Here is a 26,826-nt window from a genome sequence, read left to right as displayed (position 1 = left end):
CCTTCCAACAAGACAATGACCCTAAGCACACAGCTAAAATAACAAAGGAGTGGCTTCACAACAACTCCGTGGCTGCTCTTGAATGGCCCAGCCAAAGCCCTGACTTAAACCCAATTGAGCATCTCTGGAGAGACCTAAAAATGGCTGTCCACCAACGTTTACCATCCAACCTGACAGAACTGGAGAGGATCTGCAAGGAGGAATGGCAGAGGATCCCCAAATCCAGGTGTGAAAAACTTATTGCATCTTTCCCAAAAAGACTCATGGCTGCATTAGATCAAAAGGGTGCTTCTACTAAATACTGAGCAAAGGGTCTGAATACTTAGGACCATGTGATATTTCAGTTTTTCTTTTTTAATAAATCTGCAAAAATGTCAACAATTCTGTGTTTTTTTGTCAATATGTACATTAATGAGGAAAAAAATGCACTTAAATGATTTTAGCAAATGGCTGCAATATAACAAAGAGTGAAAAATTTAAGGGGGTCTGAATACTTTCCGTCCCCACTGTAATTCAACTACTACACCTCTTCCTAACCCCATTTCATCACCTAGAATAAATCAATCTACCTAACCACATTCCAACACCTAGTATAATCCATCTACCACATCTATTCCTAACCCTATTCCATTGCCTAATACGATCCATCTACTACACCTCTTCCAAACCCCATTTCATCACCTAGTATAATCCTACTACATCTCTTCCTAACCCCATTTCATCCCATAGTATAATATATCCATCACAACTCTTCCCAACAAACAACATATAATCAATCTCTACTATATCTTTTCCCAACCCCACTCCATCCCAAAGTACAATCCATCTACTGCATCTCTTGCTAACCCCATTCCATCCCATAGTACAATCCATCTACTGCATCTCTTCTTAACCCCATTCCATCCCATAGTACAATCCATCTACTGCAGGGATATGCAATTAGTGGACCTCCAGCTGTTGCAGAACTACAAGTCCCATGAAGCATAGCAAGACTCTGACAGCCACAAGCATGACACCCAGAGGCAGAGGCATGATGGGACTTGTAGTTTTGCAACAACTGGAGGTCCGCTAATTGCATATCCCTGATCTACTGCATCTTTTCCAAACCCCATTCCATCCCATAGTATAATCCATCTACTACATCATTCCCTTAACACATTCTATCTCACAGTATAATGCATCTGCTACACCTGTTCCTAACCCCATTGCATCCCATAGTGTAATCCAATTATGACATATTTTCTGAACTCCATTCCATTACCTAGTATAATCCATCTAGCATCTCTTCCTATCCCCATTCCATCTCCTAGTTGAGTCCATCCACTACATCTCTTTCTAACACCATTCTATTTCATAGTATAATCTATGTATACATCTCTTCCAAACACCATTCCATACCATTATATAATACATTTACCACATCTCTTCCTATCCCCATTCCATCCTGTAAAATAATCCATCTACAACATCTGTTTTTAACCCCATCTAATCACCTAGTGATCCAACTACTTATTTTGGAATCATCTTGCCATCCCATTATATTATCCATCTACATTTGTCCTAACTGTTTTCCATCTCCTGACTATTGTAATAAAGCAATTCTTTAATAGGACCATCCTTCTCTGGTTTATGTCTTTCAGCATCTTATTCTGTCATTGAATATTCACAATAATTTATTAATAGCAAATATGTAAACATTTTTATCATGTATATTTTATATAGTCACAGTATTCATCATCAACATCCATCGCTTTACATTTAAACAGCTACATCTTGTTAACATAGTTTACTGTGGATCCATGAATTGACCAGTCTGGGCATCCTACAAAGAAGTCTGCATAGTTTTTCTCATGAAGGAAATGTTTGTCCAGGTATTGATTTATTGGGAGAAATTGCATGTTTAGGTAGCATCATAATAGTCTATGAGTTAACCATGTCATTGAGCTTTATGCATTACTAATCTTCCTGCAATCCACGAAGGGAACCTTCATCAGACCTGCTCTTGCGTTGTAAGTCAATATTTATGTTACAAGTAACTTTTTGTGCATTCTTCAAGTAGCTGAGAATTTGTGTTGCTTGTTTGGTGAATTTTGCTACATAGATTGTGAACGTGAGTGTGGAACTTTGATGTCCTACAAATGATAAACATCCATGGATCTACTATCGAATTCATAGACAGGAACCGTAAGACTATTAGATCGGCGTATTGATTTGTTTCAGTTGAGAATGCCGCAATGTAAACTCGAACCTGCAGGGGAAAGACAGAACAGAGTTAGATTAAAATTGAATTACATAGTGACATACATAATGGTAATTAACAGTAGGTTAACAGGTCAAATTCTTAGTCATAATAAAAAATGTGTATATATCACTGGCTTAGACCTTTCTACAATGCATTTGCAAAGCTGCTAACAACAGGGCCAGATTAAGAACATCATGGGCCTGGTGCTGAGGATTGTGGTGGGGCTTTTTATAAAAAAAAAATAAAAAACAATAAAAATAATGAAAAATGCAAACAATTTGTTGTTATAACAAATTGAATTAAATAGAGAGAGGGAGGATGAGAGAGAGAGAAAGGGGATGAGAAAGGGGTGAGGGGTAAGGGAGGGAGGATGAGAGAGAGAGGGGGAATGAGAGCGAGGATGCGCATGCGTGGAAGTGACAGCAACACAGCCCGGCCAAGGCAAGTGACCAAAGGCACAGAACCCGGAAGGAAGACCGGGTGAAGATGGAAGCACTGGGGACCCACTGGATTGATCACAGTGCAGCACTGGAGGGCTCAGTCTGACAGGTAAGTGTACCCTAATGTGCTAATATGCTGTGCATACTTGTACATTATGGCATAACCTACCTCAGGGTCTCTAAAAAGTAGTAATGTTAGCAAAGTTTACTACCGCTTTAATATCACAGAATCCCAGGAGACTCTCATGGGGCCGCCTACTGACCCGGTGGCCCTTGGGCAGTGCCAACATTTCAAAAATATTTTCAGGGACACTTTTTTTTTCCAGTGGTATATTTAGAGTAGCTGATATCCCCTATGTTCCTCTATACATCACAGTAGTAATCACAAAATTAAATGAGTACTAATAATGGGCAGAACAAATATGAGGACTGTGAAGATTTCCTTTAGTTAAACTAACAAAAGTGTGCCCATTCTAGAGCTGGTAACATTGAGGATATTCAATATAATTTTAAAGAACTGTTTTTGTGGGTAAGAGGCATAGGGGAGGAGTATGGATGTTATAAAAGTGGGACGTATGTGCAGGTGAGGGAGAGGAATGTGGAGGGTATGACAGTGGGCAGTGTACACAGCAGAGGAGTGTGGGGGGTATGACAGTGGGCAGTATACACAGCAGAGGAGTGTGGAGGGTATGGCAGTGGGCACTATGTACAGCAGAGGAGTGTGGAGGGTTGACAGTGGGCACTATGTACAGGAGAGGAGTGTGGAGGGTATGCCAGTGGGCAGTATGTACAGGAGAGGAGTGTGGAGGGTATGATGGGGGCAGTATGTACAGGAGAGGAGTGTGGAAGGTATTATGAGGGCAGTATGTATAGGATAAGAGTGTGGAGAGAAAGATAGTTGGCAGTATCTACAGGAGAGGAGTGTGGAAGGTATGACAGTGTGCATTATGTACAGGAGAAGAGTGTGGACAGTATGATACTGAGCAGTATGTACAGGAGACGAGTGTGGAAAGTAAGACAGTGGGCAGTATGTACAGGAGACAAGTGTGGAGGGTAAGACAGTGGGCAGTATGTACAGGAGAAGAGTGTGGAGGATATGACAGTGGGCAGTATGTACAGGAGAGGAGTGTGGAGGGTATGACAGTGAGCAGTATGTACAGGAGAGGAATGTGGAGGGTATGACAGTGGGCACTATGTACAGGTGAGGAGGATGAAGGAATCTGGGTAGGAAAAATTTAAAGGTTTGTGGAAGGATGTTTAGGGACTGCATAGTGGTAGCCGGCCATACATGAATAGAAATTAGGCCAATTAAGCAGAGACCAGCCATAGTTGATCTATGTATGGGCTAGCTGGTTGTACACAAGTCAATCTATTAACCACTTGACAACTGGGCACTTAAACCCCCCTCGTGACCAGACCAATTTTTAGCTTTCAGTGCTCTCACACGTTGAATGACAATTACTCAGTCATGTAACACTGTACCCAAATGAATTTTTTGTCCTTTTTTTCATACAAATATAGCTTTCTTTTGGTGGTATTTGATCACCTCTGAGTTTTTTATTTTTTGCGCTATAAATGAAAAAAGACAGAAAATTTTGAAAAAAAACTGCTACATATCTTTGGTAAAAATAACCCAAATTTTGGATATTATTTGGTCTTTGTGAAAGTTAGAGAGTCTACAAGCTGTGGTGCAAATCATAAAAAATTGATCACACCTGATGTATTGAAGGCCTATCTCATTTCTTGAGACCCTAACAAGCCAGGAAAGTACACCCCCCCCCCCAAAATGACCCCTTTTTTGAAAGTAGACATTCCAAGGTATTTAGTAAGATGCATGGTGAGGTTTTTGATGTTGTCATTTTTTTCCCACAATTCTTTGCAAAATTAAGATTTTTTTTTCCACAAAATTGTCATTCTAATAGGTTATTTCATTCACATGGCATGTGTATACCACAAATGACACCCCAAAATACATTCTGCTACTCCTCCTGAGTATTACGATACCACATGTGTGGGACTTTTTCACAGCCTAGCCACTTAGAGAGGCCCAACATGCAGGGAGCACCATCAGATGTTCTAGGAGCATAAATGACACATCTAACTTGTTGACTACCTATTACACGTTTGAAGGCCCTGGAGCACCAGGACAATGACACATGACACTGATGTGGCACAGATGACAGATGGCACTGATACGTGGCACTGATGGCGATCACAGGTCAATTAGTTTCAGTATAAATCACACAAATAGGAAACATAAAGGGAATACAAAGACACTGAATTTCAAAAGAGCCAACTTCCCTAAACTACAAACCTTGCTAAAAGGCATAAATTGGGATAAAATATTAGGAACAAAGAATACGGATGGGTTTGCTTTAAGTGCATATTAAATAAGGGCATTAGCCAATGTATCCCATTGGGTAATACATTTAAAAGAGCGAACAAAAGTCCTGGATGGCTTAACTCCAATGTAAAAATTGCATATAAAAGCAAAGGAGAAGGCCTTCAAAAAAATACAAGGTTGAGGGATCATCCTCAGCATTCAGACTTTATTAAGAATGCAACAAGAAATGTAAGGGTGCAATTAGGACAGCTAAGATAGAACATGAAATACACATAGCGGAGGAGAGCAAAAAAAATCCCAGGAAATTCTTTAAGTATGTAAACAGTAAAAAAGGGAGGACAGACCATATTGGCCCCATAAAGAATGAGGAAGGACATCTGGTTACAAAGGATGGGAAGATGGCGAAGGTATTGAATTTATTCTACTCCTCAGTCTTCACGAGTGAATAGGGGGCTTCAGTAACCAAAACTGCAGGGTTTATCCTCATGACACAACACAGGAAGCACCTCCATGGTTAACAGAGGACAGAATTAAAATTAGACTTGAGAAACTTAACATTAATAAATCACCGGGACCAGATGGCTTGCATCCGAGGGTACTTAGAGAACTCAGTCAAGTGATTGCCAGACCGTTGTTCCTAATTTTTACAAGGGACTATATACAAGATTTTAGTAATAAGAACGGTATCATTAGCAGTAATCAGCATGGATTCATGAAGAATAGTTCTTTCCAAACCAATCTATTAACCTTCTATGAGGAGGTGAGTTGCCATCTAGATAAAGGAAGGCCCGTAGATGTGGTGTATCTGGATTTTGCTAAAGCATTTGACACAGTTCCCCATAAACGTTTACTGTACAAAATAAGGTCCGTTGGCATGGACCATAGGGTGAGTACATGGATTGAAAACTGGCTACAAGGGCGAGTTCAGAGGGTGGTGATAAATGGGGAGTACTCAGAATGGTCAGGGGTGGGTAGTGGGGTTCCCCAGGGTTCTGTGCTGGGACCAATCCTATTAAATTTGTTCATAAACAACCCGGAGGATCGGACAAACAGTTCAATCTCTGTATTTGCAGACGATACTAAGCTAAGCAGGGCAATAACTTCTCCGCAGGATGTGGAAACCTTACAAAAAGATCTGAACAAATTAATGGGGTGGGCAACTACATGGCAAATGAGGTTCAATGTAGAAAAATGTAAAATAATGCATTTGGGTGGCAAAAATATGAATGCAATATATACACTGGGGGGAGAACCTCTGGGGGAATTTAGGATGGAAAAGGACCTGGGGGTCCTAGTAGATGATAGGCTCAGCAATGGCATGCAATGCCAAGCTGCTGCTAACAAAGCAAACAGAATATTGGCATGCATTAAAAAGGGGATCAACTCCAGAGATAAAACGATAATTCTCCCACTCTACAAGACTCTGGTCCGGGCGCACCTGGAGTATGCTGTCCAGTTCTGGGCACCAGTCCTCAGGAAGGATGTACTGGAAATGGAGCGAGTACAAAGAAGGGCAACAAAGCTAATAAAGGGTCTGGAGGATCTTATGAGGAAAGGTTGCGAGCACTGAACTTATTCTCTCTGGAGAAGAGACGCTTGAGAGGGGATATGATTTCAATATACAAATACCGTACTGGTGACCCCACAATAGGGATAAAACTTTTTCGCAGAAGAGAGTTTAACAAGACTCGCGGCCACTCATTAAAATTAAAAGAAAAGAGGTTTAACCTTAAACTACGTAGAAGGGTTCTTTATTGTAAGAGCGGCAAGGATTTGGAATTCCCTTCCACAGGTGGTGGTCTCAGCGGGGAGCACTGATATCTTCAAGAAACGATTAGATAATCACCTGAATGACCGCAACATACAGGGATATATAATGTAATACTGACACATAATCACACACATAGGTTGGACTTGATGGACTTGTGTCTTTTTTCAACCTCACTGGCACTGATGACACGTGACACTGATGACAGATGGCATAATATGTGGCACTGATGACAGATGGCACTAAAATGTGGCACTGATGACACATTACACTGATGACAGATGGCACTAATATTTGGCACTGATGACACGTGGCACTGATGACAGATGGCACTAATATGTGGCACTGATGACAGATGGCACTAATGCGTGGCACCGATGACAGATGGCACTAATATGTAGCACTGATGACACATGATGCTGATAAAAGATGGCACGTGACACTGACAGGTGGCACTGATGACAGATGGCACTGATACGTGGCACTGATGACACTTATGACAGATGGCACTAATATGTAGCACTGATGACACGTGACACTGATGACAGATGGCACTAATACGTGGCACTGATGACGGGTGGCACTAATACGTGGCACTGATGACCTATGGCACTAATGACATGTGACACTGATGTAGCACTGATGACAGATGGCACTGGGGACAGATGGCACTGACAGGTGGCACTGGGGGCAGATGGCACTGACAGGTGGCACTGGGGACAGATGGCACTGACGGTTACTGTGGGCACTGTATTTTCTATTTTTTTTTTCACTCACGTTGCAGCCGTTCGCTCTCTCTCCTCACACGCTGTCTCCGTGTGAGGAGAGAGAGCTGGCGATGAGAGATGATCTCATATGTTTACATGTTTACAGGCTCCAAGCTGTCCATTGAGCTCAGTGCCTCTGACAAGAAGTGAGGCGAAGCACTGTGAGCTCAACCTCTCAGTCTGCTGCAAACAGAGTGTGCCAGCTTTTATTTAAACTGGCCGCTCTGTATGTAGCTTCTGACAGGCTGTGCAAGGAGCCCCGTATCTCCAGGACCATAGGTGATAGGAGCCCCAAATTTTGATCAGTAGTGGGGTGGACCTTCAGCTACCTACTTCCCAAATTTGGGCTCTGTGTGGGCCCTGGTCGCCGAGCCACGACCCCTGAAGTCGATCGATTTGTTTTTCTTTTTTTGTGATTTTTTTTTTTTTTAAATGGGCCTATCTTAAGGTAAGGGGCCTGGAGCTGCAGCTCCAATAGCCCCTATGCTAATCCGGCCCTGGCTAACAAGCTTTAGGCAGTTTTGTTGTAGACTTTAAAGTAACCTTAAGCTCCTCTTTCGGGAGGTTACGCACAGATTTTAAAGTGGTTCTAAAGGCAAAAGTTTTTTTTTTATCCTAATGCATTAAGATGAAAAAACCTTCTGTGTGTGCAGCAGCCCCCCTAATACTTACCTGAGTCCCATCTTGATCCAGTGATGCTGCACAAGAGACTAGATTGTCCGGGACTCTCTCTCCTGATTGGCTGAGATGCACAGCGGGCGCCATTGGTGGCTCGGGTGCCTCCCATAGTAAGATGCTTGCTTTGGGGGCACTCGGCAGGAGGAAGGGGCCAGGAGCGCTGGCGAGGGACCCGAGAAGAGGAGGATCGAGGCTGCTGTGTGCAAAACCAACTGCACAGAGCAGGTAAGTATAACATTGTTATTTTTAAACAAAAAAAACCCAAGACTTTAGTATAATTTTAATGCATTCCCTTCCCACAAACTGTCCCCCCTAACCCCCCCCCCCCAAACATTTACCTAAGTCCTGTCAGTAATCCAGCACTGTCAGGCTGCAGCTCTACTCCTTTCGCTTCCTGGTCTCACTGACTCAGGCACCAGTTGGAGCCGTAGTGAGAAAGGAGCGGGCGGCATGGCCAAGCTGTGCTGTGTATGTCTATGGACGCACATAACCCAACTCATGTGCACAGCTGCATGAGTGCCCTCATAGCACATGGCTTGCTATGGGGGCACCCGCAGGAAGAAGAAGCAGACCGTGTCGGGGACTCCAGAAGAAGAGGTAAGGGACAATTTCATTGTACAGAGCATTTAAGTATAACCTCTTTTTATTTAAAAATTCAGAAACCTCTGAAATTTGGAATTTGTAAACAGGAGGTCCCATTGAATTTAAGAAAATCAAAATTAGGCTCCAAAAAAGTGCATAGTACAGAGCAGCAAATAATGGGAAATTGTGCAAAATTTTTTGGGAAGCTCCTGACAAGACGATGAGGCCAAAAAACATGCTTAAACTACTTCCATTACAATTTCTTCCAGGGATCCTTAGAAGGGTGGGACCTGGTGGCACTGGTAGTCAAGCTAGCGGGGGCTCAGGCAACAGCAGAAGCAAAAATAACACAGAAATAGCCAATGAGGCGAGCTTTGGTGCTATTCTCCCAGAAACCCTTTGGACATCAAAACCACCAAAAAAAAACCACTGAAATTGTAATATTGATTTGGACAGTCGACTACATGAAATTTAGTATGAATTGAATATTTTCTGAAATTTGGGATTTGCTATAATTGCACACTTGGATGTGTAGTATGGTTTTCTTTAGATGCGGTCTTCTACCTTATTGGTGCTTGCTCACCCCCAGTCCACCATACCAGTAGTTGGTCTGGCACAAGCTTTGGTGTTCTGAAAGAGCAAACCACCACAGGGCTAAACATGCTCTCCCTTTTCGCCATGAACCATCTGAGGGATCTAGGGACCAATGACTGGCTGCCTGACCAGCTGGCTCTGAATTGAGAGAGGAAAGCAGAATATCATGTCTTCCAACATATGTATATATACTTTTTCAGTGTGCTAATGTGTCAGAAGAGGGCAGAAGAGGTATGTGCTGGTGCCTGCTATCAACCTGTAGTTTGAGTTTGCTTTTTCTGTGCACTTCAATTGTCAAGGTCAGCCTAAGGCTAAGGTTAAGGTAGGGTTGAAGATATGTGAGAGACCTTTGTAATTTTTTTTTTTTTTTTGTTCTGAAAGCCGTGCGGTACGAACCACAAGCTCTGTGCTCTGATTGCCGAAAACAGGGCACTATTACAAAATGTCTATCAAATGTAAGCTGTAAATGTTTCTAATACCATTCATGGGCATAGCCTGTGAACATTCATAATAGGGAGGATCAGGTTGCCAATATGTTATGATATTTTCTTCCAAGAAAGCATGAATGGATACATGTCTTAATTAGCATTGCTGGGATGAACTTTTCGTCCTACTTTTGCATAGTGGAAATTTTTTTTTTCCAGGAAAACTTTAGTTATACAGCTGTACGTTGATGAGTGGAATGAAAACTGCCATCCACAGAAGGAAGGGTGCAATTTATTGAGTGGTCTGTAGTCAAAATAACTATGACAAAAGGGTCATGGGTAAAGTTTAAAAGGAAATTCTCACATGTTAGGGACACTTTGGTGTGCTTACTCTAAAGCCCCATACACACTATCAGATTTTCTGCTGATTTTTTCCTTCATATTTACCAAAACCATATAATATGAGGTCAAACCTTAGGAGTTTCAATTTGTATGCAATCAGGCAGACCCCTGTAGTACATGGTTTTGGTAAATCTGAAGACAAAAATCAGCAGAAAATCTGATAGTGTGTATTTAAGGAAATCTCTCCTGAGTGATATCCAGAGGAGGCTTATATTGGCTTCAGTACTTTAAGATGCTGACCTGGAACGGGCACGCAGATTAGAAAGTCAATTTGATGTCAAAATGTCCAATCTGCATACAGTATCTCACAAAGGTGAGTACACCCCTCACATTTTTGTAAATATTTTATCATATCTTTTTATGTGACAACACTAAAAAAATTACCCTTTGCTACAATGTAAAGCCGTGTACACATGACCGGACTTTTGCACCGGACTGGTCCGATGGAAAAAATCCGTCGGACAATCCGACCGTGTGTGGGCTTCATCGGACCTTCAGCTGGCTTTTTCTGACGAAAATCAGATGGACTTTAGATTTAGAACATGTTTCAAATCTTTCCGATGGACTCGAGTCTGGTCAAAAAATCAGTTCGTCCGTATGCTAGTCCGACCGACAAAAAAGGATGCAAGGGCAGCCATTGGCTACTGGCTATGAACTTCCCTATTCTAGTCCCTTCGTACGTCATCACGTTCAAACCATGGAAAAATGGACTTTCGACTGGACTTTAGTCCGTTCATGTGTGAACAAGTCCGGTCGTTCTAAAGTCCGTCGTAACTCTGTCGAAAGTCCGTCGTAACTCCGTCGAAAGTCCGTCGGAAAGACCGTCGGACCTTTGATGCTGAAAATTCCGCTCGTGTGTACGCGGCATAAATGTACAGCTTGTATACCAGTGTAAATTTGCTGTCCCATCAAAATAACTCACACAGCCATTAATGTCTAAACCGCTAGCAACAAAAGTGAGTACACCCCTAAGTGAAAATGTCCAAATTCGACCCAAAGTGTCAACATTGTGTGTGGCCACCATTATTTTCCAGCACTGCCTTAACCCTCTTGGGCATGGAGTTCACCAGAGCTTCACAGGTTGCTACTGGAGTCCTCTTCCACTCCTCCATGAGGACATCACGGAGCTGGTGGATGTTAGAGACCTTGCGTTCCTTCACCTTCAGTTTCAGGATGCCCCACAGATGCTCAATAGGGTTTAGGTCTGGAGACATGCTTGGCCAGTCTATCACCTTTACCCTCAGCTTCTTTAGAAAAGCAGTGGTCGTCTTGGAGGTGTGTTTGGGGTCATTATCATGTTGGAATACTGCCCTGCGGCCCAGTCTCCGAAGGGAGGGGATCATGCTCTGCTTCAGTATGTCACAGTACATGTTGGCATTCATGGTTTCCTCAATGAACTGTAGCTCCCCAGTGCCGGCAGCACTCATGCAGCCCCAGACCATGACACTCCCACCACCATACTTGACTGTAGGCAAGACGCACTTGTCTTTGTACTCCTCACCTGGTTGCCGCCACACACGCTTGACACCATCTGAACCAAATAAGTTTATCTTGGTCTCATCAGACCACAGGACATGGTTCCAGTAATCCATGTCCTTAGTCTGCTAGTCTTCAGCGAACTGTTTGCTGCTTTCTTGTGCATCATCTTTAGAAGAGGCTTCCTTCTGGGACAACAGCCATGCAGACCAACTTGATGCAGTGTGCGGTGTATGGTCTGAGCACTGACAGGCTGACCCCCAACCCTTCAACCTTTACAGTAATGCTGGCAGCACTCATGCATCTATTTCCCAAAGACACCCACTGGATTTAACGCTGAGTATGTGCACTCAACATCTTTGGTCAACAATGGCGAGGCCTGTTCTAAGTGGAACCTGTGTTGTTAAACCGCTGCATGGTCTTGGTCACTGTGCTGCAGCTCAGTTTCAGGGTCTTGGCAATCTTTTTATAGCCTAGGCCATCTTTATGTAGAGCAACAATACTTTTTTTCAGATCCTCAGAGAGTTCTTTTCTTTGAGGTGCCATGTTAAACTTCCAGTGACCAGTATGAGAGAGTGAGAGCAATAACACCAAATTTAACACACCTGCTCCGCATTCACACCCGAGACCTTGTAACACTAACGAGTCACATGACACGAGAGGGAAAATGGCTAATTGGGCTCAATTCGGACATTTTCACTTAGGGGTGCACTCACTTTTGTTGCCAGCGGTTTAGACATTGATGGCTGCGTGTTGAGTTATTTTGAGGGGACAGCAAATTTACACTGTTATACAAGCTGTACACTCACTACTTTACATTGTAGCAAAGTGTCATTTGTACATGTAAAAAGTACCAGTATCATTGGATCAGCATGACAGCCAGCTCTGTTGTCCAGCACTGGTTATCATTTAGGTTCAAAAACTCCCAGAATCTTTTGACACACTTCATTTGAGCCAAGAGATAAATGAACATCCTTGGCTCACAAGAGTGTGATGCAGAGAACAGCTCAATGTCATAATATGCACACTGTTCTCTGTGACATTAAGGAACACCCATTGCCATAAAATGTTATTTTATTTAAAAAAAATAAACTGAGGGGAGAGGATAGGTAGGTCTTGATATGAAAAGCCTATCTTTAATTGTTTGGGATGCTGTATTCTGCTGATCATAGTGCATATACTGTATTTGGAGTTGCACCCTTCAGTGCTATTCGTATGCTTGTTGAACAACTGACACAAGAAAATCCATGGGAAAAGCCACCTGGAGAGTATATAATGTTTTCTAAAATGTGGGTGACTGTGAGCTGTATGCAGAATTGCACCAAACAATGAAACTTGAACTGCACTGCTAAAGCTGGTCATAGACATCTAATGGAGGCTATGTGTTTGGCCCCAGTCACTCTTTGAAAGGTGGCCATGTGTTATGCCAGAATTGCTGTTTGTTTATGCTTTATTGCATGGGAATTCATGCTCAGGTGATGGAGAAGGGCAGCCAAGTATGTACTAAATTCAACTTTTGTTGTATAAATGGGGAACAGATAGTGATTGACCAAGAACATCCAACTTAGGGAACTGTCTGTTCTCACCCAAATGATTACACTGAGGACATTTGTGCTGCCTATAAACATGACACCTGTTATCTGATGTGTTGCAAATCTGTTGAATTGAAAGAAAATAATACAAATACAAGATTCTATGTTTATATGTTTTAATCAATTAACTTTTTTGATATTAGTATTTTTTTTGTATTGTCTGTCTTTTATTGGTTTCTATTATTAACATTTATTTAAAGCGGAGTTCCACCCAAAAATGGAACTTCCGCTTTAAGTGAAGGTGATCCCCTGACATGCCACATTTGGCATGTAATTTTTTGGAGGTGTAGAGCGGATACCCTCTTTTTAGAGGGTTCCAGCGCCCACTTCCTCCCGGGGCACTGCGGTGCCGGAAGGAAGTTCACCTCTCCCCCCTCCCTCTCGGCAATCATCTGGGACACGTCACAGGTCCCAGATGATTGCCCGGCCAGTCACAGTGCGCAGCGCGGCTCGTGCATGCGCAGTGCGTGCCCGGCTGTAAAGTGACAATGCTGGCGCCGCAGAGAGGAGGGGGAGAGGAGCGGGGCTTTGTTTGCCCGCATTGCTGGACTGCGGGACAGGTGAGTGTCCGATTAATAAAAGTCAGCAGCTACACTTTTTGTAGCTGCTGACTTTTATATGGGTGAAACTCGGCTTTAACTGTCTGGAGTGATGTCAGTGAGCTCTCTTGGTTTCTTCAAGGAATTTTGGAGGTTTGCTGCAATACTTGCAGGCACAGAGCCATTCTCTCCCATTTCACAGATTTGAAGTGATGCTGTAAATTTCAAATTTCTCTGGATCTTTGCAGTGTTTTAACACTTGTTGCGTTAAGGCAACCCATTCATTGTAGTGCTTTAATACTTGTTCTATTAAGGCAACCCATTTAACATGAATGGGACACCAAAGTATTCACACAGGCTGAAAATTGGGGGAGGGAATTATTGTGTCCTACTGTGTACAGTGACTTAGAAGTTGTGTTTTCCTGACTCCTGTGTTCCATGTGTTACCCCCTCCTGACTCTGTACGTTGCGCAATCCTGACCACTACACGCCATTATTTACACACTCTTAACCCCTGCCTTCTGTGTTACACACATCTGATCTTTGCACTTAGTGTGTTTCATACTCCTGATCCCTTCAGTCTGTGTGTTATATATTCCTGATCCCTGAAATCTCTGTGTTACACATCCCTGACACTGCACTTTGTTCATTACACACTTTAGATCCCTACACTCTACGCTTTACATTTCCCTGACTCCTACATTCTGTTCAATACACACTCCTGACCCCTGCACTCTGTGTGTTACACACTCCTGATCTCTGCACCATGCACTCTCGACCCCTGTGTATTGCGTTACACACTCCTGCTCTGTGCCTTATTCATTCCTGACCCTTACACTCCTGCAGTCTGTGCCTAAAGCCCTCTTGACCCATAACAGGGTAGTCTCAGGTTCTGTGGAATGTGTGGACAATTTAAACCGCCTCTGCCTCACATCAATCCGCGCCTTAGAATTACTCTGTAATCAGATGCAGCAGACCCAAGCAGCTACTTTAAAAAAATGAATATGTAATAAACAATAAGTTTAAAATCAAAAAGATATGCGTGCCAAGTCCTTGATTTGTTGTACTTATTGAAGCAGCGCTAAGTGTCCGATGTTATAAAACACTTTGTATAGAACGGATGTTTGAAGAGACAGGAAAGTTCAAAAATAAAGATGTAATCTGTGAATGTGAAGGTATACGTGGAAATCCTTTCACCAATAATGATCACCGCGTGAGGGGGTCACCCCCCGTGAGATTGCACTCACCACAATATCAGTAATCACAAGCCTTTGGATAATAATCTTTAAAACTTTTCCGTCTCCTTAATTCAACCACCAGGTGGTGCAAGACCCTCTCGGTATGTATAACATGGGGAGAAAATGAGATGCCATATAGCGTAATATTGCTTAAGAATGTTTATTAAATAATATGCAAAACCAAATTCCCCCTTTAAAATGTGCGTACCAAATACAAAAGGTTAAAAGAGCATTGAAAAGTGCACTGTGCCTGTATAGATCGTCCCCCGGGAGGAGTTCCTGGATGCGAGCTGTATACGGCTAATCCGTTCGCTTCCTGGTTACCTTCCGTGGAGCGCATACGTCACTTCCGGTAGATTACGACACTGACGCGTTTCGTCATTTCCGGACGTCATCTGAGGGCGTAATCTACCAATCATGAGGGCGGCTTTATATAACAGTGATGAGTTTAAACAGCGAATGAGGGAGGCGGGACTACCAGCCACTCCCACTGCATAATCAAAGCTCCCGGAGCTGTCAGCAGAGGAGGACTCTGACTTATAATACACTGACACTGTTTTAAAACTAATCATGCCGACATTATTAAAAAGATAGTGACTCATGCGTCTTGCTTCAGAATTTTTTCCTTTTTACATACTTATATCATTCCAATACATTTTCTACGTATAAATGAGGTACAAAATTATGTAATAAATATACCAAACATATATCTATTCTTAATGGTGGGAGACAAAAATTTAAAGTAAAACAAAATACAAACAAAATAAAAACAAACTTAACAAAATAAGCAGCATCCTCCTTTATGTTTACCTTCTATCATTACCATTTGCTGTCACCCATCCAGGGTGTAAGCCCTCAACATGGATATGAATAGATAAATGTAATTTATTGAAATAAATAAATAAATTATTAAATAGATTTACTGCGTTGGTCTAATCTTAAAACACATTGAATAAAAAATATATATTGAATAAAAAATATATATTATACAAGGAGGATGCGTTAAGATGGCTTTACATTCATTTATAAGAATCAGATGTCAATCATTACACCTACTGTTCAAAACCGACTATAATCTAATAAAATTGTAAAATATGTATATATGAAGTCATTAAATGGTAATAGATGTCCAAATATAACAGTATGGGAATAATATTAGTCCTAAAGGATATGAAAATATCTAAATGCATTCTTGATGTGATATTTAAAATTTCTATGATTAAAATTTAAAATTTATAGAGTATTAAATATATCAACAGGGACTATGTGTACTGAAAGATAACAGAATGTGTATTATGTGTCACTAATAAAGCAATTTATGTCTAGCTCTATGTTTAGGCCTCGGGGGGAGAGCACATCTACGGAATAGATCCACCGGGTTTCGTGTTTTGACAATTCACGAATACGGTTAATGCCTCTCCAGTGGGTTCGGAGTTGCTCTATCCCCCAGAATTCCAACCCCTTGGGATCTCTATTGTGTTTCAACCTGAAGTGCAGAGACACATTGTGGTCTTTATAACCATTTTTTATGTTATTAATGTGCTCTGCAATCCTAACCCGTAACAACCTTTTGGTACGGCCTATATACAACAGGCCGCAGGGACACCTTAGAGCGTAGACTACATAAGCGCTGTTACACGTGATGAATTGCTTTATATCAAAAGAGCGATTATTGACTGGAGATGTAAAGTTATTGATACCCCTCAGAGGTCTGGTGACTTCTCTGCATGCGTCTGTGGTTTTGAGGGGGGATCTAAGACTTTTTTAACTATTCTATCACCAAAATTCACAGATTTTCTGTAAATGAACTGTGGTACAGGTGGAAGAACATTAGTCAACTTTTTATCCATTAGAAGGATATGCCAGTGTGTGAAAAGCGTAGTGAACACTCGGTCGTATCTGAGAGATACAAAAAGTTTTTTGAATTTTTTGCAGGCAGTTGATTTAACGGACAAACCACAAGTTCTGTTGGTAACAGCCGATGTAGCGTCGTTGTATTCTATAATACAACATGACGATGCTTTATTGGCATTGAATTGGGCCCTCTGCCAAAGAGATGATTTACCTTTTAATCAAAAAGTCTTTTTAAGGAATGCTCTCGATTTTTGCCTCGGTCATAATTATTTTTGGTATGACAACAAATTTTATATACAACAGAGAGGCGTAGCAATGGGCGCAAAATTTGCGCCGAGCATTGCAAATCTCTTTATGGCAGAGTGGGAAGATAAGACCATTTTTAAAGACCAACGTCCGGAACTAATCTTTTACAAACGTTTTATTGATGACCTGTTTTTTATCTGGGCTGGATCAATAGAGTCACTTGAACAGTTTTTACAAGTTTTAAATTGCAATGATAATAACATTAAACTGACCTCTAACTGGCACAATGAAACGATCAATTTTCTGGATGTTACTATATACAGAAAGAATGACAAATTGGAGACCAAGGTATTTTTTAAAAAAACCGATAGGAATAGCTATCTACCTATCACCAGTGGCCACCACCCTCTATGGCTTAAAAATATTCCGAAAGGACAACTTATGAGGGTGAGAAGAAACTGTTCTGAAGATACACAATTCCATCTGCAATCAAGAATTCTTGTAGAAAGGTTTGAGGCTAGAGGATATAAAACAGAAATGCTACAGAAAGTGGTAGAGGAAGAGGCAGCTTTACCCAGAACAGAGTGTCTACAAGAATTAAGCCAGGAGAGGCTTTCTAAGAAAGGAAATGAACGGAACAATGAATGGGGATTTATCTCACAATTTCATTCCCAATATAAAGAAGTTGAAAATATCTTTAAAGCACACTGGCATATCCTTCTAATGGATAAAAAGTTGACTAATGTTCTTCCACCTGTACCACAGTTCATTTACAGAAAATCTGTGAATTTTGGTGATAGAATAGTTAAAAAAGTCTTAGATCCCCCCTCAAAACCACAGACGTTCTGGGACCGCAATGGGTTCTTTGCGTGCAGAAAGTGTAAAGCATGCAGAGAAGTCACCAGACCTCTGAGGGGTATCAATAACTTTACATCTCCAGTCAATAATCGCTCTTTTGATATAAAGCAATTCATCACGTGTAACAGCGCTTATGTAGTCTACGCTCTAAGGTGTCCCTGCGGCCTGTTGTATATAGGCCGTACCAAAAGGTTGTTACGGGTTAGGATTGCAGAGCACATTAATAACATAAAAAATGGTTATAAAGACCACAATGTGTCTCTGCACTTCAGGTTGAAACACAATAGAGATCCCAAGGGGTTGGAATTCTGGGGGATAGAGCAACTCCGAACCCACTGGAGAGGCATTAACCGTATTCGTGAATTGTCAAAACACGAAACCCGGTGGATCTATTCCGTAGATGTGCTCTCCCCCCGAGGCCTAAACATAGAGCTAGACATAAATTGCTTTATTAGTGACACATAATACACATTCTGTTATCTTTCAGTACACATAGTCCCTGTTGATATATTTAATACTCTATAAATTTTAAATTTTAATCATAGAAATTTTAAATATCACATCAAGAATGCATTTAGATATTTTCATATCCTTTAGGACTAATATTATTCCCATACTGTTATATTTGGACATCTATTACCATTTAATGATTTCATATATACATATTTTACAATTTTATTAGATTATAGTCGGTTTTGAACAGTAGGTGTAATGATTGACATCTGATTCTTATAAATGAATGTAAAGCCATCTTAACGCATCCTCCTTGTATAATATATATTTTTTATTCAATATATATTTTTTATTCAATGTGTTTTAAGATTAGACCAACGCAGTAAATCTATTTAATAATTTATTTATTTATTTCAATAAATTACATTTATCTATTCATATCCATGTTGAGGGCTTACACCCTGGATGGGTGACAGCAAATGGTAATGATAGAAGGTAAACATAAAGGAGGATGCTGCTTATTTTGTTAAGTTTGTTTTTATTTTGTTTGTATTTTGTTTTACTTTAAATTTTTGTCTCCCACCATTAAGAATAGATATATGTTTGGTATATTTATTACATAATTTTGTACCTCATTTATACGTAGAAAATGTATTGGAATGATATAAGTATGTAAAAAGGAAAAAATTCTGAAGCAAGACGCATGAGTCACTATCTTTTTAATAATGTCGGCATGATTAGTTTTAAAACAGTGTCAGTGTATTATAAGTCAGAGTCCTCCTCTGCTGACAGCTCCGGGAGCTTTGATTATGCAGTGGGAGTGGCTGGTAGTCCCGCCTCCCTCATTCGCTGTTTAAACTCATCACTGTTATATAAAGCCGGCCTCATGATTGGTAGATTACGCCCTCAGATGACGTCCGGAAATGACGAAACGCGTCAGGGTCGTAATCTACCGGAAGTGACGTATGCGCTCCACGGAAGGTAACCAGGAAGCGAACGGATTAGCCGTATACAGCTCGCATCCAGGAACTCCTCCCGGGGGACGATCTATACAGGCACAGTGCACTTTTCAATGCTCTTTTAACCTTTTGTATTTGGTACGCACATTTTAAAGGGGGAATTTGGTTTTGCATATTATTTAATAAACATTCTTAAGCAATATTACGCTATATGGCATCTCATTTTCTCCCCATGTTATACATACCGAGAGGGTCTTGCACCACCCGGTGGTTGAATTAAGGAGACGGAAAAGTTTTAAAGATTATTATCCAAAGGCTTGTGATTACTGATATTGTGGTGAGTGCAATCTCACGGGGGGTGACCCCCTCACGCGGTGATCATTATTGGTGAAAGGATTTCCACGTATACCTTCACATTCACAGATTACATCTTTATTTTTGAACTTTCCTGTCTCTTCAAACATCCGTTCTATACAAAGTGTTTTATAACATCGGACACTTAGCGCTGCTTCAATAAGTACAACAAATCAAGGACTTGGCACGCATATCTTTTTGATTTTAAACTTATTGTTTATTACATAGTCTCAGGTTCTATTTAACTATACCCCTTTAAGACCCTTCCACTGTGACCACAATTTGGCCACAGTTAGTTGCTACCCAAAGCATTTGGTCTTTATACCCGTAGCCTCCCTGGCGGTATGATTATGTCAGATTTTTGTGTCTCAAAGCGGTACAATTGTTTTGCATAGAAATTTGGCGTTTTATATTGTAGGCCTGTAATTCTTAGCAATAACACACTTAAATCTGTCCAAACAAGAGTTTAGTAGACATCCCAAGTATGATAAAGTTTGAAACACAAAATCATAAATTATAATATAATAAATAATTATAAATAATTATAAAAAATAATAATATAATAAAATGAACTTCCCCATGATTCACTATCGCTCAATTCTGCAAGTGTTCTAATTTACTATCGCTGTTTTCTAGCTGGTCTAAAACCACTTTTGACATAAAGGGACACTTTTTGGTTGCTATGGACAATCTCAAGTTTCCATGCAGAAAGAACAGTATTTATAATATAAAACTGCATGCAGGGCATTGGACAAACCACTATGGACACAAGGGATGGGAAATGATTTCATACAGTAATGTAATCTGTAAGATTACAGTGTACTGTATGTGTTATGAATTTTCTATTTTTTGAATTTGCCGCCGGGCTTCGCAGGGAACAGAGCCCAGCACCCAGAGACATCGGGTGGAGGACACAGCCCGCAGACACAGCAGGGGGACATTTCAGGATCCTGGGGACAAGGTAAGTACATTGCACCAGGATCCTGCAATGTAATCCCGAGTGTGGCTCGGGGTTACCACTAATGGTACTGAAATTTAATGCCGAGCCACACTCGGGAAAACCGCCAGGGAGGTTAAAGTCAAAAAGTCTGTGACCATTTGTTTTAGGGCTATTAAATAGTAGAATTAAAATGAATAAAAATCATGTACATTGATAAGGGCTATAGCTAAAGCACAGTTAAAAATAAATAAATACAATTTTATCTATATACATATACAGTGGGGAAGGAAAGTATTCAGACCCCCTTAAATGTTTCACTCTTTGTTATATTGCAGCCATTTGCTAAAATCATTTAAGTTCATTTTTTTCCTCATTAATGTACACACAGCAACCCATATTGACAGAAAAACACAGAATTGTTGACATTTTTGCAGATTTATTAAAAAAGAAAAACTGAAATATCACATGGTCCTAAGTATTCAGACCCTTTGCTGTGACGCTCATATATTTAACTCAGGTGCTGTCCATTTCTTCTGATCATCCTTGAGATGGCTCTACACCTTCATTTGAGTCCAGCTGTGTTTGATTATACTGATTGGACTTGATTAGGAAAGCCACACACCTGTCTATATAAGACCTTACAGCTCACAGTGCATGTCAGAGCAAATGAGAATCATGAGCTCAAAGGAACTGCCTGAAGAGCTCAGAGACAGAAATGTGGCAAGGCACAGATCTGGCCAAGGTTACAAAAAAATTCTGCTGCACTTAAGGTTCCTAAGAGCACAGTGGCCTCCATAATCCTTAAATGGAAGACGTTTGGGATGACCAAAGCCCTTCCTAGAGCTGGCCGTCTGGCCAAACTGAGCTATCGGGGGAGAAGAGCCTTGGTGAGAGAGGTAAACAAGAACCCAAAGATCACTGTGGCTGAGCTCCAGAGATGCAGTCGGGAGATGGGAGAAAGTTGTAGAAAGTCAACCATCACTGCAGCCCTCTACCAGTCGGGCTTTATGGCAGAGTGGCCCGATGGAAGCCTCTCCTCAGTGCAAGACACATGAAAGCCCGCATGGAGTTTGCTAAAAAACACCTGAAGGACTCCAAGATGGTGAGAAATAAGATTCTCTGGTCTGATGAGACCAAGATAGAGCTTTTTGGCCTTAATTCTAAGCGGTATGTGTGGAGAAAACCAGGCACTGCTCATCACCTGTCCAATACAGTCCCAACAGTGAAGCATGGTGGTGGCAGCATCATGCTGTGGGGGTGTTTTTCAGCTACAGGGACAGGGCGACTGGTTGCAATCAAGGGAAAGATAAATGCGGCCAAGTAAAGGGATATCCTGGACGAAAACCTTCTCCAGAGGGCTCAGGACCTCAGACTGGGCCGAAGGTTTACCTTCCAACAAGACAATGACCCTAAGCACACAGCTAAAATAACAAAGGAGTGGCTTCACAACAACTCCGTGACTGTTCTTGAATGGCCCAGCCAGAGCCCTGACTTAAACCCAATTGAGCATCTCTGGAGAGACCTAAAAATGGCTGTCCACCAATGTTTACCATCCAACCTGACAGAACTGGAGGGGATCTGCAAGGAGGAATGGCAGAGGATCCCCATATCCAGGTGTGAAAAACTTGTTGCATCTTTCCCGAAAAGACTCATGGCTGTATTAGATCAAAAGGGTGCTTCTACTAAATACTGAGCAAAGGGTCTGAATACTTAGGACCATGTGATATTTAAGTTTTTATTTTTTAATAAATATGCAAAAATGTCAACAATTCTGCGTTTTTCTGTCAAAATGGGGTGCTGTGTGTACATTTAATGAGCAAAAAAAATTAACTTAAATGATTTTAGCAAAAGGCTGCAATATAACAAAGAGTGAAAAATGTAAGGGGGTCTGAATACTTTCCGTCCCCACTGTGTGTATATATATATATATATATATATATATATATATACACAGAGTGTATATAAAAACTCTACACACCCCTGTTAAAATGTCAGATTTCTGTCCTGTAAAACAATGAAATGATAAGATAAATCATTTCAGAACTTTTTCCACCTTTAATGTGACCTATAAATTGTACAACTCCAGTTGAAAAAAAAAAATGAAATCTTTTAGGGGGAGAAAGTAAAAGTAAAAAACGAAAATAATGTGGTTGGATAAGTGTGCACACCCTCTTATAACTAGGGATGTAGCTGTGTTCAGAATTAAGCAATCACATTAAAACTCCTTATTAAATAGGAGTCTGTACATATCTTCCATCATTTAAAGTGCCTCTAATTAACCCCAAATAAAGTTTAGCTGTTCTAGTAGGTCTTTCCTGACATTTTCTTGGTCGCATCCTACAGCAAAAGCCATGGTCTGCGGAGAGCTTCCAAAGCATCAGAGGGATCTCAGGGTACAAAAGAATTTTCAAGGCATTAGATATACTATGGAACACAGTGAAGACAGTCATCATCAAGTGGAGAAAATATGGCACAACAGTGACATTACCAAGAACTGGACGTCCCTCCAAAATTTGTGAAAAGACGAGAAGAAAACTGGTCAGGAAAGCTGCCAAGAGGCCTACAGCAACATTAAAGGAGCTGCAGGAATATCTGGCAAGTACTGGCTGTGTGGTAGATGTGACAACAATCTCCCATATTCTTCATATGTCTGGGCTATGGGGTAGAGTGGCAAGATGGAAGCCTTTTCTTACGAAGAAAAACATCCAAGCTAAATTTTGCAAAAACACATTTGAAGTCTCCCAAAAGCATGTGGGAAAATGTGTTATGGTCTGATGAAACCAAGGTGGGAACTTTTTGGCCATAATTCCAAAAGATATGTTTGGTGCAAAAACAACACTGCACATCACCAAAAGAACACCATACGCACCGTGAAGCATGGCGGTTTGGCTTTTGGGGCTGTTTTTCTTTAGATGGAACAGGGGCCTTAGTCAAGGTAGGGGGTATTATGAACAGTTCCAAATACCAGTCAATATTGGCACAAAACTTTCAGGCTTCAGCTAGAAAGCTGAACATGAAGAGGAACTTCATCTTTCAGCATGACAACGACCCAAAGCATACATCCAAATCAACAAAGGAATGGCTTCACCAGAAGAAGATTCAAGTTTTGGAATGGCCCAGCCAGAGCCCAGACCTGAATCAGATTGTAAATCTGTGGGGTGATCTAAAGAGGGATGTGCACAGGAGAGGCCCTCGCGACAGATTTGGAGTGTTTTTACAAAGAAGAGTGGGCAAATATTGCCAAGTCAAGATGTGCCATGTTGATAGACTCATACCCAAAAAGACTGAGTGTGTAATAAAATCAAAAGGTGCTTCAAAAAAGTATTAGTTTAAGGGTGTGCAACCATATTATTTAATTTTTTTATTTTTACTTCCCTCCACCTAAAAGATTTCAGTTTGTTTTTCAATTGAGTTGTACAATTTATAGGTCACATTAAAGGTGGAAAAAGTTCTAAAATGGTTTATCTTTGTCTCATTTTTTTACATTACAGAAACCTGACAGGGACGTGTAGACTTTTTACATCCACTGTGTGAGTGTGTGTGTGTGTGTATATATTTATATATATATATATATATATATATATATATATATATATATATATATATATATATATATACTGTGGTGTGTGTATATGCCAGTGTTTCTCAACTCCAGTCCTCAAGGCGCCCCAACAGGTCATGTTTTCAGGATTTCCCTCAGATGAAACAGCTGTGGTAATTACCAAGGCAATGAAACTGATCAAATCACCTGTGCAAAATAATGGAAAGCCTGAAAATATGGCCTGTTGGGGTGCCTTGAGGACTGGAGTTGAGAAACCCTGGTATATGCGTATGTATATAAATAATAATAAAAAATTTACCCTATACCCTTTACCACTTACCTACTAGTCAATACTGTATACTGATCAGTGTTAAATTAACACTATTTTAGTCAACTAAATTACGGCTAAAACCAAAACAGTCCAGATGACTAAAACTAAAATGGCATTTTAGTCAAGACTATGAATAAAACTAAATCGAAATTTGATGACAAAATGAACACTGCACTACCATATACAAATAATTAGGGGGCTTCTACTAAGCTGCTGAAATAAAAAATAAGAAAAAGGCTTTTCTTCTTTTTTTTCTCAATATTTAATGCTGGTAATAAGGATGGGCCGAATACCCCCTGTTCTGCTGCAAACCAAACAGGAGGTATTCGGCCCATCCTTATGGGAAGTGATCCCAACCCGAGCGGTGAACCCCATTAAAGTCTATGGGAGCTGAACAGGAAAAATTAAAAGTCCCCATTTTGAAGGCTTATATGCAAGTAATTGGCCATAAAAGGGGTTTGGGGGTCCGGGTATTGCCCTGGGAGACCTGTATCAATTAAAAAAAAATTAAAAAACATCATTTTTTCAGGAGCAGTGATTTAAAATATGCTTAAAGTGGAACAATAAAAATGAAAAATTTCTTTATAGTGCCTGGGGGGTCCTCTAATGTGCCTGTAAAGTGGCACATCTGTAGCATGTATAAAACATACTGTAGAAAAAATGACGTTCCTAAATACCAGACCCTTATCCGGGCATGCAGCCTGGCAGGTCAGGAAAGGGAGGGGGGACAAGCAAGCACCCCCCCTCCTGAACCATACCAGGCCAAATGCCCTCAACATGGGGGGGTGCTTTGGGGCAGGAGAGGCTCTGCCCCTCCACCCCAAAGCACCTCTTCTTGACAACCCTGGGCTGCGGTTTTCGGGGTCTGTGGGCTTATCGGAATCTGGAAGCCCCTTTAACAAGGGGACCCCCAGATCCTACCCCCCACCCCTATGTGAATGAGTACATACTACCCCTACCTATTTACCAAAAAAGTGGAAAAAAGTAAAAAGAGATAGTTTTTGACAAATCCTTTATTAAAAAATTTAAAAAGTGTCCCTCGATGTAAATCCACAGTCAATCACTCCGCCCGCCAGACCCAAAAAACGCTCCCGCCTCCTGGGAGGCCTCTCGGCGAATTCCTCCACTTCACTTTGACATTTCTTGAAAAGGTAAGGGGCAGGGCCACCTAGCTGTGTCACCCGGTGGCACCACCACCTTCTGACATCATGGACTGGTGCATGCTGGGCATGTGATGGGGCCACCAGGTGACGTAGCTAGGTGGCCCCGCCCCTTACCTATATAAGAAATGTCAAAGTGGAGAGGAGGCATTCAGCGGTAGGCCTCCCAGGAGGCGGGAGCATTTTTATTTTATTTTTCGGGTCTGTAATTGACGATGGATTTACATCGAGGGACACTATGTACTCGATACTTATTCATATGGGGGGGCAGGATCTAGGGGCCCCCTTGTTAAAGAGGGCTTCCAGATTTTGATAAGCCCCCCCGCCCGCAGACCCCGACAACCACAACCCAGGGTTGTCGAGAAGAGGCCCTTGTCCCCATCAACATGGGGACAAGGTGCTTTGGGGTGGGGGGCTAAGCCCCGCCCCAATGCACCCTGCCCCCCATGTTGAGGGCATGTGGCCTGGTATGGTTCAGAAGGGGGGGCGCTCACCCCCCCTTTCCTGACCTGCCAGGCTGCATGCCTGGATAAGGGTCGGGTATGGATTTTGGGGGCACCCCACGCCGTTTTTTTCTTTCAAATTTTGGCGTGGGGTTCCCCTCCAAATCCATACCAGACTCAAAGGGCCTGGTATGGACTGGGGGAGACCCCATGCCATTTTTTTCTTTATTTTAACTGCCACTTTTTTTTATTGTCCAGCTGTCAGTGGGGAAACCCATTGACAGGTGATGACTCATTGGGTGTTAAGGACGCCGCGGCCGCCTTCCTGGCCCCGTTCCTTAACAACCAGCATAAACTACGCCCTGATTGGGCAAAGCTTTGCCCAGTGAATCCGCAGAATGCACTGTGCAGCGCTCAGTGCATTGGCCGGTGTTCATCAGGGTGAACACCCGGCAAGCACGCCGCAAATTCACATGTGATGTCTGTGTTCGCACAAGTGTGAACCCGGGCTAAAGGGGCACTTCTGTTTGTCAAAAAAAGCAATATTTTTGTTTGTTTATGAAACTTGGTTTTATTTATAAAGACATTATGTATCACAAC

The 26,826-nt window shown here is 41.5% G+C and overlaps 1 protein-coding gene across 1 annotated transcript in view; it reads right to left on the bottom strand.

Annotated features, from left to right (window-relative positions):
- Nucleotides 1-529: 529 nt before the first annotated feature.
- PTGDR (prostaglandin D2 receptor) overlaps nucleotides 530-26,826 on the bottom strand; it is an 84,885-nt gene continuing 58,588 nt past the window's right edge. The window contains exon 2 of the mRNA XM_073610377.1: nucleotides 530-2,248. Coding sequence (XP_073466478.1) covers nucleotides 2,027-2,248 — 222 coding nt within the window. The 3' untranslated portion in view covers nucleotides 530-2,026. The remainder of the gene's footprint in view (nucleotides 2,249-26,826) is intronic.

The sequence above is a fragment of the Aquarana catesbeiana genome, linkage group LG13, assembly GCF_042186555.1.
Source record: "Aquarana catesbeiana isolate 2022-GZ linkage group LG13, ASM4218655v1, whole genome shotgun sequence".
NCBI classification, from domain to species: domain Eukaryota; kingdom Metazoa; phylum Chordata; class Amphibia; order Anura; family Ranidae; genus Aquarana; species Aquarana catesbeiana.
The sequence above is the reverse complement of the archived record's forward strand: the minus strand, read 5'-3'. Positions and strand labels throughout refer to the sequence as shown.